Here is a 15847-nt window from a genome sequence, read left to right on the forward strand (position 1 = left end):
TGCACAGATCCACTTAAACATGGATTTTTTTTTAATACACTATTGTAAACATTTTCTCTCGTGATTTTAATAACATCTTTTCTCCACCTTACTTTACTGTAAGCATACAGTATGTAATACATATAACAAAATATGGTAACTGGCTTCCCAACAACATATTAGTAAAGTTTTGGGGGAGTCAGTTATACATGCATTTTCGCCTGCACGGGAGGTCTCACTACACAAGTTTAGACTGCGCGGGCACCCCTAGCCCCCACATTGTTCAAGGATCAACTGTACTTTATCACTTTCTATGGCCGAATTTAAGCCTATAAAATATTAGGTCACGACCAGTGCCCTTAAGCAAACGCTGCAGAAGGGATTTAGAGGACAGACTACTCTCAAGATAGAATTAAGAGTGGGACCCTTAGCGCTGGGCTGTGCAACCTTGCTTCCTACGAGCTGTATCACGTTGCTCAAGTTACTGGACTATTTGTGCAAAATGGGGATTTCTTCAACAAACACTTAAACAGAACTTGCTAAGGGCCAGGCACTGTTCTCCCCGAATCCTTGCAGGAGCTGTGCAAGGCAGATACTCTCGTCACTACTGCCATTTTTGCAGGCAAGGTAACGGCGGCACAAAGCCGGCAGTCACTTCCCCGAAGACCCAGCTAGTCAGCGGCCGCGTTATAGGACGCCCACCCAGTGCGCCTCCAGCTCACAGCTCCGAACACCGCCGGGCAGACTCCGGGAGTTGCTCGCCCCAAAGCGCTCAGAACCGCCCCCGGCAGCTAAATGCCGGTACCAGCGAGCGCCCGCGCCCCGTGCACCGGGGGCTCCCACTCCTGCCCGGCCCGACCTGGAGCTCGGAAGGCCCCGCAGCCCGCCAGCCCCACACGTGGCCCGCACCCGCCACCCCCGCAGCCCTCCACCCGCCGGCTCACCGCCTCCTCCCTCCATCGCGAGACTTCCTGCGGCTTGAGGCGGGCGGGGGGGGAAAGGGGCGGAGGCGGGGAGAGGGGAAAGGGTGGAAATCCGGAAGTGGGCTCTACCATCTTCTCGGAGCCGGGGTGGGACGGAAGGAGAAAGTAATGCTGCAAGTAAACGAGTTCCTCGTTGGGGACCCACTACCCAGAAACTCCCCATTGTACAATGGTAAATGAGTTCCATCTACTCTTGGCTTGTGGGTTTTAACTTCCCGTCCGTGTCTTCGAACTTCACCCTCCCCCACAGCTTCCTAGATGATAGAAGTTTCCTAAGGCTTCTGATTCCAGAAGGTACTGTCTGGCGTCAAACTAGTCTCGGGTGAAAAATAAGTCTCACGCGTCCCGGACTGCGCATGCGCGCACTGTTGCGCCCTCCCGCGAGCGGAAGGCGTGTTCTCGGTTCCGGCGCGGTCTCCACCGGTTGGGGGAAAGTAACCACTGCTGCTGCACCATGGCGTCGGTCGGGACCCTCGCCTTCGATGAATATGGGCGCCCTTTCCTCATCATCAAGGATCAGGATCGCAAATCTCGTCTTATGGGACTTGAGGCTCTCAAGGTAACAGGACGGACGCTGGCGGTGGCATGAGGGGAGGTGGCCGAAGCCCGTGGCTCTGCGCCTGCGCACGCCTGGGAGCGGTTCCGCCATGTGCTCCCCGGAAAGGTCGGGGACCCCGTCTCGTCTCCGGCCCTGCACCCCGCTCCTTGAGCTGGGGCGAGGCCGGCGTAGAAGCCTTTAATCCCAATTTGGGGTTTGGGGTGGAGCTGCTGGCGCCCGTCAGCGTTGGGTGGGGCAGTTCAGCGCCTAGGCTGCGAGCCCGCCTCCGATGGCTTCTCCGGCCCCGGGTCGTTCGTACAGTGTTTCCGTCGGGAAGAGGCAGGGAGGGTATTCTCTGGTCACCTGGCCGGGGAACAAGCCACAGCCCCCAAAGGATGAGGCTCCCTTTGTCACTTCTTAGAGGTTTGGTCGTTTACGAAGTATTTAATTTCTGAGCACCTTTATACATGCGTGATGGTGGATGTGGTGTCGTGAAAACGAAAACTGTGTGCCCTTAGAGAAGAAAATACCACCGCCAGAGTGGACGGTGGACGCCCATGACCATGAGGCAAGGAATACGAGGCAGCGTGTGGGTGCGGATAAAAGGTGGAGGGTGGCTTTTGATCAGAGATGGGGTCACTCTCCTGAATGTGGCAGAGGTAGCATTTGGGGAAGAGGGGACAGCAAAGGCAGAAAGCTGGGCAGGAAGACGCATGGCGCACTGTGGAGGGAAAGAGCAATGTGGTTTGGATGGAGCCCAGTCTCGTTCAAGTCAGCAGCAGTTCCTGAAGGTGGAAGCTTCAGTGCCTCGCAGTCAAGATGTTAAGCCCTGGGAGGGAGGGGAGCCAGTAAGGGGGTTTTGAGCAGAACCGCAGTTCAGGTAGAACTGTACTTAAGGAAGTTGGGTCTGGTGGACGAAAGGGAACAGGAGGGACCAGAGGAGTTAAACCAGGAGCAGGCGTCCAGGTGAGAAAGTCATCTGAACACAGATGTTGACAAAATGCAGTGGAAGCTTCGAGAGGACACGGACTTCTTTAGGGTTTGTTAAAAGTGAGATCGCATCTCCAGGGCTGAGGTGTCTCAGTTCACTTGGCGTCTTTGTATTTTAAACAAGTGAAGAAGCCATACAGTCGTCATTGTTTGCACAACGTCTCCGAACCTCTTTCTCAGTGGGGGTAGTACACCTCCCTCAGGCTCAGGATGAGGGTTCCGTGGGGTCACTTCAGGAGGGACCACGGTTCAGGGAGGTGGTGCAGCTTGTCAGTGAAGAAAGGGGCCAGGATTCAAGCACACCTCTGGCTGACCCCAGAACCAGTGGTCTAAAGCCAGAGTTCTCAGCTTTGGCATTGTTAATATTTGGGGGGCCAGATCGTTCTTTGTTTGCGGGCCTGTCCCGTACAGGACGTTGAGCAGCATCCAGGCCTTTACCTACTCCGTCCGTGCCAGTAGCAGCCCCCACCCCATTTGTTACAACCAAAGATGTCTGCAGGCCTTGCCAGATGTGTCCTGAGGGACAAAATCATCCCTGGTTAAAAACTGCTTACCTGTGATGATGATCCTTTAAAAATTCCGTTACACAGACAAATCCTTCGATGTGTATTTTAATGACCAACATTTTCACAGATCCTATGAAGTTTCTGTTTTCCTACCTGCCAGATGGAGTGACCGGGAGGGCTTCACAGAACATGGGCATTTGAACTGCTTTGAAAGTTGGGATTTTGATGAGCAGAGCAGCTTCTCTCCACCGTACTGCTTCAAGGAACAGAGGACATATTTGGGGAACAAGCAGGGACCATCATCACTGGAAGGGAAAGTAGCTCTCAGGTTGCGGAGCGCATTAAAGAAAACGCTGAAGCTTTCAGACTTCAGTGTTGAGGCACTAGGGAGTCATTTAAGGTTTGCGGACTGGCAAATGGCATGTTTGAGAAAAATGGATGGGTTAGCTGGATGTCAGATGAGTCTAAAGGATAGGAGTACATAAGAGACCTTGGATTTCTGTAGGGTGCTGTGGATCCAGGTTAGGTTGGTGACAGCGAGACTGGGAGCAAAGGAACATTTGGAGGGAAACTGAGCCTGGTTGTGGCACAAACAGGAAGGGATGCTTGCAAGTTTCCATTACTTTATTGATACTCTTGGCACATGACAAGGGTGACTTTTCACATGTGGGCCGTGTACTGGCTCGACCATGGAAGAGAAGGGTACATTTCTGCAGTACACCGTAGTGTGATAGTTCAAGGTGCTGTACATGTACATCTGGACTCTCGTGTGAGGTTAGCATTGCAAAGTGGTCTTCCATGGCCTGCCCGGTCAGACTGCCCACCCTCTCAGCTGTAGAATGGGGCAGGTAGGAGAACCTGCCTCGTAGATGTGCTGCGTGCTGCCTTAAAGCACTAGGTTCTGCTGCTTTTACATGAGAATGGTCTACTAAAGCTGGTGGTTGTGAAGGTTACCACACTTACTTAGATTTGTGTGTTGCCACTTAAATGTGAAAGTTTCTAGAGAACAGAAACTATAAGTAGGTTTTATAATCATTAGTTGTGTGCTTTTAACTATTAAAATACGTAACTTGAACATTTGTGTTTTTGTTTCGTTTTTTTTAAAGGAGCTTATTTTGTATGTTTCTTTTCTGTTTGTAAGATATTATTTATTTGACAGAGAGACAGCGACAGAGGGAACACAAGCAGGGGGAATGGGAGAGGGAGAAGCAGCTCCCCGCTGAGCAGGCCTTGATCCCAGGACCCTGGGGTCATGACCTGAGCCGAAGGCAGACGCTTAACCACTGAGCCACCCAGGCGCCCCTTGAACATTTGTTTTTTTCTGTTTGTTTCATTTTTCAGTCTCATATCATGGCAGCAAAGGCTGTAGCAAATACAATGAGAACATCGCTTGGACCAAATGGTAAGAGACACCGTTCTGTGTTTTTTGACGAGTGTTATCAATTATAGACAGTTGATACAACCCTTTTATAAAGTTGGGACATGGGGCAGGTGGCATCCTAGGTCCCCACCACTAACAAACTTGTTTTGTGTATTCCGGGCTTTCAACATGTTCACGATCATAGTTGCATATGGTTTTACGTCAGGGTTTTTTCCTCCCTTTTCACATCATTTCATTAGCATTTTCCACATCGTAGTTGTCCCTTTTTATGATTAATGCTACATTTAGTGATGCTCCTTTTTTTTCTCCCGTTTCTCTGGCTTTAGCCCTTTAGATTGCTTCCAGCGTCTTGGTTTGTATTCGCCAACCTAAAAGGATGTTTGCATGTAGATACTCTTTTATGTATGTTACATTTTTATAATAAGTTCTGTAAGTAGGAAGTGGGTCAAGAGACTAATTTTTTTTTTTTTTTATAACTTTTGGTACAGATTTTGTTTCTGTTCTTTTGCCTAATGCCATTATAAACATTGCCATTTTTCTAGGACTTGATAAAATGATGGTGGACAAGGATGGCGACGTGACAGTGACAAATGACGGTGCCACCATTCTAAGCATGATGGACGTTGATCACCAGATTGCCAAGCTGATGGTGGAGCTGTCCAAATCACAGGATGATGAAATTGGAGATGGGACCACGGGGGTGGTTGGTAAGAAAGCAAAATAGTCTTTCTAACACCCTGTTCCAGAAGTATTAAAATCACAGACACCTGCCAAGAATGTTTACTCTGAATCAGATTATGAGACTGACGCGCTGCCTACTGCGCTAAGGAGGCACCTTGTTTACTCTGAATCAGATTGTGAGGAGACCATCATGCAAATCCAGGTTGAAGGACATGGCTTAATATAAGGCCCAAAAGTCCTTTTCCTGGAAGTACAAGAAGGGGTTGGGGGAGCATTCAAAAACTGTTCTAAATCAAGGGAGCCAAAGCGAAATGGCACGCAGCTGTAATGCATAACTCTTGATTGGATGTGGGTGCTTTTTTGTTTTCTTTGTTTTGTTTAACTGTGAGGGATGTTTGGGGTACATGGAAGGATTTGTGGATTGCGCATTGCAGAGTAGCACCCCGTTAAGTTTCCTGAGCATGACAGTTACATTATAGTGCTATAGGAAAATGCCCTTGTACTTGGAGCTGGATGCTCAGATACTTAGGGGTGACATATTATGATTTTTGCAACTAATTGTCGCGTAGTTGAACAGAATTATATGTGTGCCTTCGTAGAGAAAACAAACGTGGTAAAATGGTGTTAGTAAACTATTCATTTTACTATTTTTATACTTTTTCTGAAGGTCTGAAATACTTAAAAAGTTGGGGAAGGTGGAAGATGGAAAGAATTGCTTTAATGTTACCTTTTCTGCAGATGAGATTTGAATTCATTTATTCAACAAATATTTATTGGGTACCAAGCACTATTATGGATGTGCTTGGAGTGTGGCAGTATTAAAACAAACGATATTCTTCCTCTTTGTGATGCTAAAACAAGGGGGAGGGAAGATGGTGGGGAGGATAAGTCGTAAGTTCTTAAATCCTCTTATCACCCAACAAATTTTACTGAATAGAAATCCCTGGCCTGGGAGGGGCACTTGGCTGGCTCACTTGGTAGAGTAGGCAACTCTTGATCTCGGGGTTGTAAGTTAGAGGCCCATGTTGGGTGTAGAGATTACTTAAAAATAAAAAAATTCTGGGTCACCTGGGTGCCTTGGGCTCATGATCCCCTTCCTGCTCGGTGGGGAGTCTTCTCCCTCTACCCCTGCCCCCTGCTTGTGATATCTCACTCTTTCTCTCTCAAATAAATAATAAATAAAATCTTTGAATAAAATAAATTCTAAAAGAAAAGAAATTCTTGGCTTGGGAAGCACAAGAGGTTTTTGCCCTTATAAAAAATGTTTTTAGGTTATGTTCTTAAGTTACATTCTGTCCATCACTGAGAGCTAACACCATTTATAAGGGGGGCAGGAACTGTCAGGTCTTTGCTAAAAGCAAAACCAGAGGTTGTCTTACAAAAAAAATAAACCTCCACCTCCAAGATACTTTTACTTTAATTCCAGAACCTTCCTACTTCTAGGGTGGTCCATCTGATTGGTAGTGATCATATAAGCGTTCGCGTGTTCCTGATCTGGTTGTGCGCTGTCCTGTCTGCAGTCCTGGCTGGCGCCCTGCTGGAGGAAGCCGAGCAGCTGCTGGACCGCGGCATTCACCCGATCAGGATCGCCGACGGCTATGAACAGGCCGCCCGCATTGCTATCGAGCACCTGGACAAGATCAGCGATAGTGTCCTCGTCGACATAAAGGACACTGAGCCGCTGATTCAGACCGCAAAGACCACGCTGGGCTCCAAAGTGTACGTCTACGGTAGAGCACTGCCGCGGCGCTTGCCGAGAAGGCAGCATGGGTGTGCCTGTCGCTAAAGACCTCCTTTCTGATGGCCGCTAGCAGCCTCCTCCTGGTTCTGTGTGCTGCGTTCTGTTTCTGTTACTTTGGTTTGCTTTGTTTTTAGTGCAGGTATAGCCGCATCTGTTCTGGTTGGAGACTGAAGCTCCAGGCTTGGGTATGACATCCTCTCCGCAGTATTTGTAAGAGATGCTGTTCTTTAATTTAGCAGGATAGGCTCTGTTAGAAATTGAGCAGAAAATGGTCCTGCTTGGGGAATGTTAATTTTCAAAACACTTGCACCATTTCTTTCCTCATTTAGGGGGAGGGGCTCCACTTTTTATTTATTCAACAAGCAAGTTACTGGTCCAGAATTTTAATTCAGTAAGAAGGGACAGTCTTGAACTTGACTTACACTGGGCATTTTCAACGTTTTCATAATGCCTGCTATTTACCAGGCCTGCTGCCATGTCCTGGGGGCTCAGAGACACAGGTCCCGCCCCCGGAGACTGAAAGCAGCCTCAGCCAAGGGACATACTTACTGGAACAATAATATTTACTGGCTCTTGCCATGATGTAGCATAAAAATTTAGCTTGAGGTGCTTTATTACACTGGTTATTTTGAATCAAGATCAGTGTGAGAAATGTTTTAATTTCTAATACGTGTGTGTGGTAGTTTCAGCAAAAAGGAAGGCAGAGTCTTGACTCGGATGTCAGGGGGAGTACAAGAGAAATAGTTGCTCCCTCTACCCCCAGGGAAAGGCTCTACGGCGGTGGTGTCCAGGTGCTGAGCCTCACTGGCTAGAGGGTGGTCTCTGTCCCAAGTACAGTACTATCCTCCTCCTGGAAGGCAGATGTTACCCTTAGTCAAAATGCACAAACCTCATGTTGTCATGGCTTTGTAAGTTGACCTTGCTGTGTTTGCAGGTCTTCATAAAATCATAGGTCTTTAGTGCAGAAGATGTTCAAAACAGCCAATAGTGGCCAGATGTATTCAGCATAAAGCAAAATACCATAGATCCCCTAATAACACGGCTTCGTGGTTATTTTCTCTCCAAAATGACTCAAGATTTCAGGCACTATGTTTCAAGTACTAAGTTCCGGTGCAGTTTTTCCAGAACCAAAAGTAAATTTATTGAGCAATCTGTTCAGAGGTTTCAAAGGTTTCCAAACAGATACCGCTCCTGCCCCCAACACCCCGGTCCGTAACTGATGTTGGTGGAAGTTCCTGCAAAGGTGGCAGCCATGTCAAGTCCTCTCACTTTTTACTAAGTGCCGCACCTCCTTTAGACAAGGTGTCCTTCCTTTCCCCGTCCCAGGTATGGTTTTCTTTGGGGTCTGTGGAGCCCAGGTGAGGAAGCCCCACCCCAGGCTGTTGAAAGTGCAGGTTACAGTGGCCCTGCTGGCTACAGACTCCGAACGTCACTGCTTTTACGAAATACGCCGGAGGAACCACGTTGTATCGCGTGTCGTGCTTTGGTCACAGTAGTTGTCTGCGAGCGTGAAAGGTTTGTTTGGGGTTTTCCTCAGGGTTAACAGCTGTCACCGGCAGATGGCCGAGATCGCCGTGAATGCTGTCCTCACCGTAGCGGACATGCAGCGCCAAGACGTGGACTTCGAGCTCATCAAGGTGGAAGGCAAAGTGGGCGGGCGGCTGGAGGATACTAAACTTATCAAGGGCGTGATCGTGGACAAGGATTTCAGTCACCCGCAGATGCCAAAAGTAAGTCTGTGCCTTTCAGATTCAGACGGTTTTTTCCGCTCTTAAATCCACCAGCTTAAGGGTTTTCTCTCTCCCCATAGCAAGTAGAAAATGCAAAGATTGCAATCCTTACGTGTCCATTTGAACCACCAAAACCAAAGACCAAGCATAAGCTGGACGTGACCTCTGTTGAAGATTATAAAGCCCTTCAGAAATACGAAAAGGAGAAGTTCGAAGAGATGATTCAGCAAGTAAGTCTCACTGTAATTGTTAGTAAAATTTAGATTCTCAAAGGATACGGTTACTTAGCTATAGATTTGTACGTGATAAATAATGCATGGCGCTCACCTGAAATGTCTGGATGCTCCGTTGTGTGGTTCCACGTTAAAGTGTTAACAGTATGAGCCACGTTATTTCGCTTTTAAATTATAAAAGTAGTAAAAGTTCACAGTGAGAAGAAATCAAAGTGGGCACAGGGCCCAGAAAGGCTTAAAGAGGAAAGAAAGCTGATCTTGTCTTAAAATGGTAACGTGTGGAGTACTTGAAAGAGTTGGCTTGCTTACTTTGAGCTGTGCTCTTGATTTTACAATGCTTGCTTTCCTGGACACCTAAGCCAGTAGGTTCAAGGTTTGGACAACTTCGTTATTTAACTTAGCAGGTGTTCAAAACGTCTAAATATAACTTGTAGAGAAAAGAGTTACTGAATAACTGGAATTAAACTAGAACGTAACTAAATGTAATTCCAGGTCTTGGCTTGTACAACACCTTAACCCTTTTTGTCTGGCTGTTAGTAGTATTTTACGCGTGCATAACCCTGACAGTCGCTCCTTCAGAATTTACAGCATCAGCACTCCATGAGCATCACGTACCACGACAGACAGACCAGAGCCATCTTGACGTCTGTCTTCACGGGAGTAGTTGGATCCGTTTACTCCTGTGATCTGTGTGTCTGCCCACCATATACCAGACACTGGTGTATGTACCTGAGATACAGCGGGGAACAGAGCAGAGTAAGGGGAAGGTGGGTAGTGGCTCTGTGAAGGACACTGGTCAGAGAAAGTCTCTTTAAGGCGGTGACATGTGACCAGAGACCTAAGCAAAGTGAGAAAGCTATGTATCTGGGTGAAGAGCATTCCAGGCTGAGGGTAAGGTGGTCGTGGGCAGCATATGCAAAGGCCCTGAGGCATGTGCAGGCAACAGCAAGGCTGAGAGGTGGGAGCATGCTGGCAGGAGTTTGTGAATTAAAACCCATTATCTGGGCTACGAGGCTGCCGTGGAAATGCCAGCCGAGGTGCACTGGACGAAAAGGGGGCGGGAACTGAGAGGCCAGGGGAGTTGGCTGAATGGTGTTGGTAGATGGGTGGGTTGCCGGGAATGTGATGGGACTAGATGCTAACATACTACAGAATGAGAGTTGTGCACAGAGAGAGGAATGTTATCCTCAGTTGAGGGGACCAAGAAGGACCCCTCCTATTTTGAGCACATGGGAGGGAAAACTAGCCGTTTGAGGAGATACTGAGGCAGGTTGGCTTCAGGGGACAGCCAGGGTTGGTTCACAGGAATGTGCCAGAAGGAGTTCTCAAGAATTGGTGGGCTGTTAACAGACTGAGTTCCAGAGGGCCATGGAATAAAAGAGAGCTGGTGTGGTGGAAGGTTCAAGAGGTTTAGGTGCAGACAGAGTGGGTGTGAGGGGCCCAGCAACCACAGGTGACCGCCGAGGGTGGGATACACAGGACGGTTCTGGTCATTGCTGCCTTCCCAGGACAAGTGGCTCAGCCATTTGCAGGGGTGGGAGGCAGGATCACCTCTGTGGGCCTCTAAACTAGCCTGCTGATCCACAGAGGGTAGTACACCCAAGTGAGAAAAGCAGGTGGAGAGAAATGTGTGTCAAAGATGCTGTTTCCGTTAGACACATAATGAATGAATTTGCCTTATGGATATTTGTGGCGAGGCAGCTGTCCCCCAGGTCCTGGGGCAGTGCTAACCCTTGTTGACACGTCTTTGTTTTATTTCACTGTGGCCGTGGGGTTCAGCGTGAATTACACTTAAAGCATAGTTTACAAACTGAGGTGATTCCAGGGGCGCCTGGGTGGTTCAGTCAGCTGAGCGTCCAACTGCTTATTGCAGCTCAGGTCATGATCTCAGGGTCATGGGATCAAGCCCAGTGTCGGGCTCTGCACTCAGCTCAGAGTCCACTTGGGATTCTCCTCCCTCTGTCCCTCCGCTACACATGCACTTGCAAGCTCTGTTTCTGTCTCTCAAATAATTCTTTTAAAAAAAAATGAGGTGATTTCTATTGATACCTGTTTGTTATTTGGAATTTGGGCCTGACAGAAAGTAAGACACCTGGGTGTTTCCTTCCTTCTCTCTGCTTTGTTTCAATGCACATCCCACTGTGTATCCCGTCTTTCTTCGAGCACAAGGAACACTGACAAGACTGCGGCATTTTTTTCCCCAGATTAAAGAAACGGGAGCTAACCTAGCTATTTGCCAGTGGGGCTTCGACGATGAAGCGAATCATTTACTTCTTCAGAATAACCTCCCTGCGGTTCGCTGGGTAGGAGGACCTGAAATAGAGGTAGGATGCTCCGTGTGAAGACTTGGGAACTCGGGGTGAGCTTAAGATGCCTGTGTGTCTTGGGGTTGCTTTGATAGCATTTGCCTTCAGTAACCACATTGTGCCAGGGCTCCATAGATGAGGGGAGGGGGAGCTGGGAGAGAGAAAAGTGCTGGAATCCTTTTTTATTTATAAAAAATGTATATTGTCATAAAGAACAGCAGAGCTGTGTAGTTTTAGTGTTCTGTGGTTTTTAGAAATGCTTTCCATCTGTCATCCCGCCTGGGTCTCTGAGGCAGGAAGCCCTGTCTTAGCCACTTCCATGTCAGCCACATGCTGACGGCCGTCCCACATGTGGTCTGTGCCCGGACGCACGGCCTCTGGTCCTCACTGCGGCCAGGGCGTGGAGAGGGGCCACTGCTCAGAGCTCGATCCGGTCGGGAGAGGCGGTCAGGAGCTATGGGGAGTGTGTGCAGGGTGATGGGGCCCGACCAAGACACCAGCCCTTCAAACCACGCTGATTGACAAGGCTTTTTGGGTTGACCTTGACCTTTTGGGCTAGTGTGTGTTAGCACTTGGGTGCACAGGGTAGTCCTAGGTGGAGCTTGGCTCATCTGTGGTCTGATTTAGGAAGTTCAGTGCTCACCAGCGTCGTCTCTCTCCTCCTCCTGACTACCCCACCCAGCTGATCGCCATCGCGACGGGAGGCCGGATCGTTCCGCGGTTCTCAGAGCTTACCTCTGAGAAGCTGGGCTTTGCTGGTCTTGTAAAAGAGATCTCCTTTGGGACCACTAAGGACAAAATGCTGGTCATCGAGCAGTGTAAGAACTCCAGGGCTGTGACCATTTTTATCAGAGGAGGAAATAAGATGGTAAGAATCCACTTATTCATCCTGCATTTTTTCTGCTTTTGGTATATGGTTTGGCTTTGCCTGTCATGTATTTAACTGAGATATAATTGCTGTTTTTTAAACAATCATTTTTCTCAAGAAATTGTGACTTACCGTGATGTAAAATTATCAAAGACCATGTTCCGTTGTTAATTCTACAAGGCACACTGGTCTTCGAGTTGCTTAAGTAGGGGACCCAAGTAAATAACCACCAATATTCTCTCCCTTCTCTCAGAATAGATATTTAGTGCATCCTGATCAGTTAGACTTGTGAGGTTTTTCTTGGTCAGTTTTGGATTTTTTGACCCCTTCCCTTGCTCCTCATGGGTCCCAGAATGAGTCGCTGGCTGCCTCTGCCTGGTTGTAACTACATTACAGGGAGGAAAGGGAGGGTAAAGGTAGAAACCATCTGGCGATGAATGTTCTGGTGTGTTCTCTCCATTTGTTCTTAACCTAGAGAGTTTTAATAGGGGAGTTAGTATTTCCAGTACCCAGCAAACACCTAGATTAAATCAGAGGTGCCAGGTAGCTGGCTCTAAAACAAGTACATGGGGATAACAATAATTTAGGCAAAACTGTCTTTTTCCGTAGATCATCGAGGAAGCGAAACGATCCCTTCACGATGCTCTGTGTGTCATCCGGAACCTCATCCGCGATAACCGGGTGGTGTACGGAGGAGGCGCCGCTGAGATCGCCTGTGCTCTGGCAGTGAGCCAGGAGGCCGACAAGGTAGAGCCCGTGTGGGGTTTCTGGACCCCGGTGGGCACAGCGGGGGTGCTGTGAACAAAGCGTGGTAGCCGTGGGTAACCAGCGTCTGGTCTGTGATTCTCGCCCACACGTTAGGTGCAGGTGTCCAAAACCCGGCATTCCAGCCTTGACGGTCACTCTCCAGTCTTGTAATGTTATTTGAAGCTCAAAGTTAAATGAATCTCATAACTAAAAATAAAGTAGTAAGAGCTGATTTGAGACTTCTCTCACGTGTATACCTTTTCCTACCCCTGTAGTGACATTTACATATTCTGGTAGATTAAAAATAAGACCGCCTATTCTTAGAATTCTTCATGAGTTAGGTTTTCGAAGTATGCGATTTAGTTATATTTCCAAATTGCTGGCTTGTTTTTTTGTTTTTACCAAGCATGCTAACCGTCACCCTGTCCCCTTCCAGTGCCCAACCTTGGAGCAGTACGCCATGCGGGCTTTTGCCGACGCGCTGGAGGTCATCCCCATGGCTCTCTCTGAAAACAGTGGCATGAATCCCATCCAGACTATGACCGAAGTCCGAGCCAGACAAGTGAAGGAGATGAACCCCGCTCTGGGAATTGACTGTTCGCACAAGGGTACAAATGGTGAGGAGCGGTGGCGACTTGGAGGGGCTGCGTTGGGTTGAAATCGAGTGATTTCATGCTGGGTGCACAGTGTGAGATTATCGTATCTTAACACACTTGAGATATTCAGGTCGTGAATTTTAGAAAGTTTCGTTTGATTACCTTAGGAGTCGCTGGGACTGCTAGTTCTAGCAACATATCACTCATTTTAATAACTGTGAAGTATAATGTGCTGTTTTCTACCAAAGATGACTTCCATTTCTGGTTTTAGAAAATTGTTCCCATGTTTCTTCTTTACACAGGTAGGATCTGGGTGGCCTGGGAAGCAGCTCTGAAATTGACTTTTTGGTCTCCGTTTATTCTGGGGTTGTGTCCGCGATTCCAGTACCGTAGCTGCTGGGGTTTGAAGGGTGACCTAGCGGAAGCTTGTCGGAACTCATGACTTGGTGCTAACGGGCCGTGCCCAGAGTTCTGCGGCCCTCCCCAGCCACAGAATCCGAGGGTTTGTGCTTTTACTTAGAACGACACCTGTGCTGTGGTTTTCATGTTCACAGCCAGCGGATCTTAAGAACAGCAGCTCTTTGTCAAATACTTAAATTTGTTTTTAACTTGAAGGCCTGGTTCTGTTGACACAATTTTTAGGCCTTTCTTGGAATTATTTTACATTTCAGGTATACTCCGATTTTTTCACTTATTTTGGGCTTACTAAATTATGTTATTAGTGAATACTTTGTGGGGCGAGATGTCTCTGAAAGGTTTTAGCTAGTCGCCCAGCACTTGAGCTTGTCATTGGAGAGAGGTCCCCTCCACCCCCAGCTTTCTGGCACCCAGGTTCAAGTTCCAGAGTGTCCTCGGGACAACGAAATCCTGTTCCTCTGAAAGTGTAACTGGGACTGTGGATTTCTTCCAGATTTGTTTTTAAGTTTTACTGTGATTCTGTAAATGAGAACAAGTTATTAATATGAAATATATTTAGGATGATCTCTGTGTTTTTCAGATATGAAGCAGCAGCATGTCATAGAAACTTTGATTGGCAAAAAGCAACAGATCTCTCTTGCAACACAAATGGTTAGAATGATTTTGAAGATTGATGACATCCGGAAGCCTGGAGAATCTGAAGAATAAGGAAAAACTTGAGAATAAAATGTAGTAGTAAGACCCACTGCTGTGACCGAATAAAGGGATGTCTCGTGACGCATCTGCAGTTATTTATTACTGTGTCCTTTTTCAGACACTGTGGATGCTATTATAATAAATAAAAGTAGCTGTTTGGTAACCGTGGTCGTACTTGTTCAAAGACGCTCGGTCGTGGGGTGCTGTCGCGCAGGCTTTCGTATTGGTTCCATTAAAGAGCTCTCTTTGAACCACTGCTGTCTTCTCTTCAAGAAACACCGACCGTACCAGTCAGATGCTGCCTTAATGAAGGGGTTTGAGTAGATCTTTTTTTTTATCTGTAGGTACTTCAAACATTGAGTTTGTTCTCAAGATTCAGTGGATTGTGGGCTTGATCCTGTGAAATGTATTTCAGTGCTGCACCTCTCAATAGATGTAGAGACCCGTCGGAGAGGAGTGTGGGAAACCACGAGATTGCGGGGTGTCCTGAGTGCTCCTAGCTGAGAGCCGCATAGCGAGCGCAGGGTAAGACTTCACGTAGGCTCCTGGGCATCGCGTTGCCCTGGCCCTGCCCTTCCCCAAACGGGCCAGCGTGTGCGCAGAGGAGACCACGTGGGCCCAGACTCCTGCACCATGTGCAGGAACTTAGAAGGCTCGTTGAGAGCCCCACTGGGGTTTCCTTTCCACAGGACAGGACGCGTGGAGGTTAGAATGGGTTGAATGGAAGGAAAGGTCTCGTTACCATGCACGGGTAGACCGGTGTCTCCTTCCTAAAGGGACAGTGGCTAACGTGGCCCAGCCCTTAGCACGGGCCAGGCCTTGTTCTGAGAGTCCGAGCTAGACTGAGCGCTGCTCTCACCCCCTGGCCTGTGAGCAGTAGAGCCGGGAAAAACCCAGGCGCTCTGACTCCCAGGGGCCCCTCCCCATGCTGTTTCGCCCGGTGTCTGGTTCTCTAGATTCCATTTTTCTGGAGAATCAGGATGTTTACTTAGGTGCCACCAGTGGGAGAGGAATCCTGATGGGACTAGTCCCATAACCGGAATTATGAAGTGAATTGTTGCGGTCTACGCTGACTTCAGTGACGTTTCAGAGTTGCCTTCCGTGAACCCGGATGCTGGTCAGTCCTGTTGGATCATCGTTTCTTCTCAGGCTGCGTTGGTGGTTTGGCAAAGCAAGGAGGCTGCAGGCTTCGGAGCACGTGCTGGGATTCCTAGCAGGGTGTTGTGGGATAGACGGGCCAGTTCTGAAAGCTGAACACAGGCGCCTGGGCGGCTCAGTCGCTTACACATCTGCCTTCGGCTCAAGTCATGATCTCAGGGTCCTGGGATCGAGCCCCGCGTCAGGCTTCACGCTCAGCTTGGAGTCTGCTTCTCCCTCTGCCCCTCACCCCAACTTGTGCTCGCATGAACACGCTATCAGATGAATAGATGACATCTTAAAAAAAAAAAAAAAAAC

At 48.2% G+C, this 15847-nt stretch overlaps 2 protein-coding genes across 7 annotated transcripts in view; one reads left to right on the plus strand and one right to left on the minus strand.

Moving 5' to 3' along the window:
• The window catches only part of ATPSCKMT (ATP synthase c subunit lysine N-methyltransferase), a 136213-nt gene extending 135227 nt beyond the window's left edge, over positions 1-986 (minus strand). For all 6 annotated transcript variants that reach the window (XR_004300767.1, XR_004300766.1, XM_032415208.1 and 3 more), the window contains exon 1: positions 924-986. Coding sequence is in view for 4 of the 6 variants with exons in the window: in XM_032415208.1 (XP_032271099.1) it covers positions 924-939 (16 nt within the window). In the remaining 2 variants the exon portion in view is untranslated. The remainder of the gene's footprint in view (positions 1-923) is intronic.
• Positions 987-1322: 336 nt separating this feature from the next.
• On the plus strand, positions 1323-14643 carry CCT5 (chaperonin containing TCP1 subunit 5). The gene is made up of 11 exons (XM_032415336.1): positions 1323-1521; positions 4338-4398; positions 4920-5084; positions 6579-6777; positions 8337-8529; positions 8610-8759; positions 10967-11086; positions 11751-11936; positions 12546-12683; positions 13120-13300; positions 14277-14643. Exons 1-11 carry the CDS (start codon positions 1417-1419, stop codon positions 14402-14404), a joined length of 1626 nt encoding a protein of 541 aa, XP_032271227.1. The 5' UTR covers positions 1323-1416; the 3' UTR covers positions 14405-14643.
• The last annotated feature ends 1204 nt before the right edge of the window (positions 14644-15847 follow it).

This window comes from Phoca vitulina, unplaced genomic scaffold, assembly GCF_004348235.1.
Source record: "Phoca vitulina isolate PV1807 unplaced genomic scaffold, GSC_HSeal_1.0 scaffold17, whole genome shotgun sequence".
Taxonomy (NCBI): Eukaryota; Metazoa; Chordata; class Mammalia; order Carnivora; family Phocidae; genus Phoca; species Phoca vitulina.

Coding starts and splice junctions, on each gene's coding strand:
- CCT5 (XM_032415336.1), top strand. CDS start 1,417: ATGGCGTCGGTCGGGACCCTCGCCTTCGATGAATATGGGCGCCCTTTC. Junction 4,399..4,919: donor AACATCGCTTGGACCAAATG/GTAAGAGACACC, acceptor CCATTTTTCTAG/GACTTGATAAAATGATGGTG. Junction 5,085..6,578: donor TGGGACCACGGGGGTGGTTG/GTAAGAAAGCAA, acceptor TCCTGTCTGCAG/TCCTGGCTGGCGCCCTGCTG.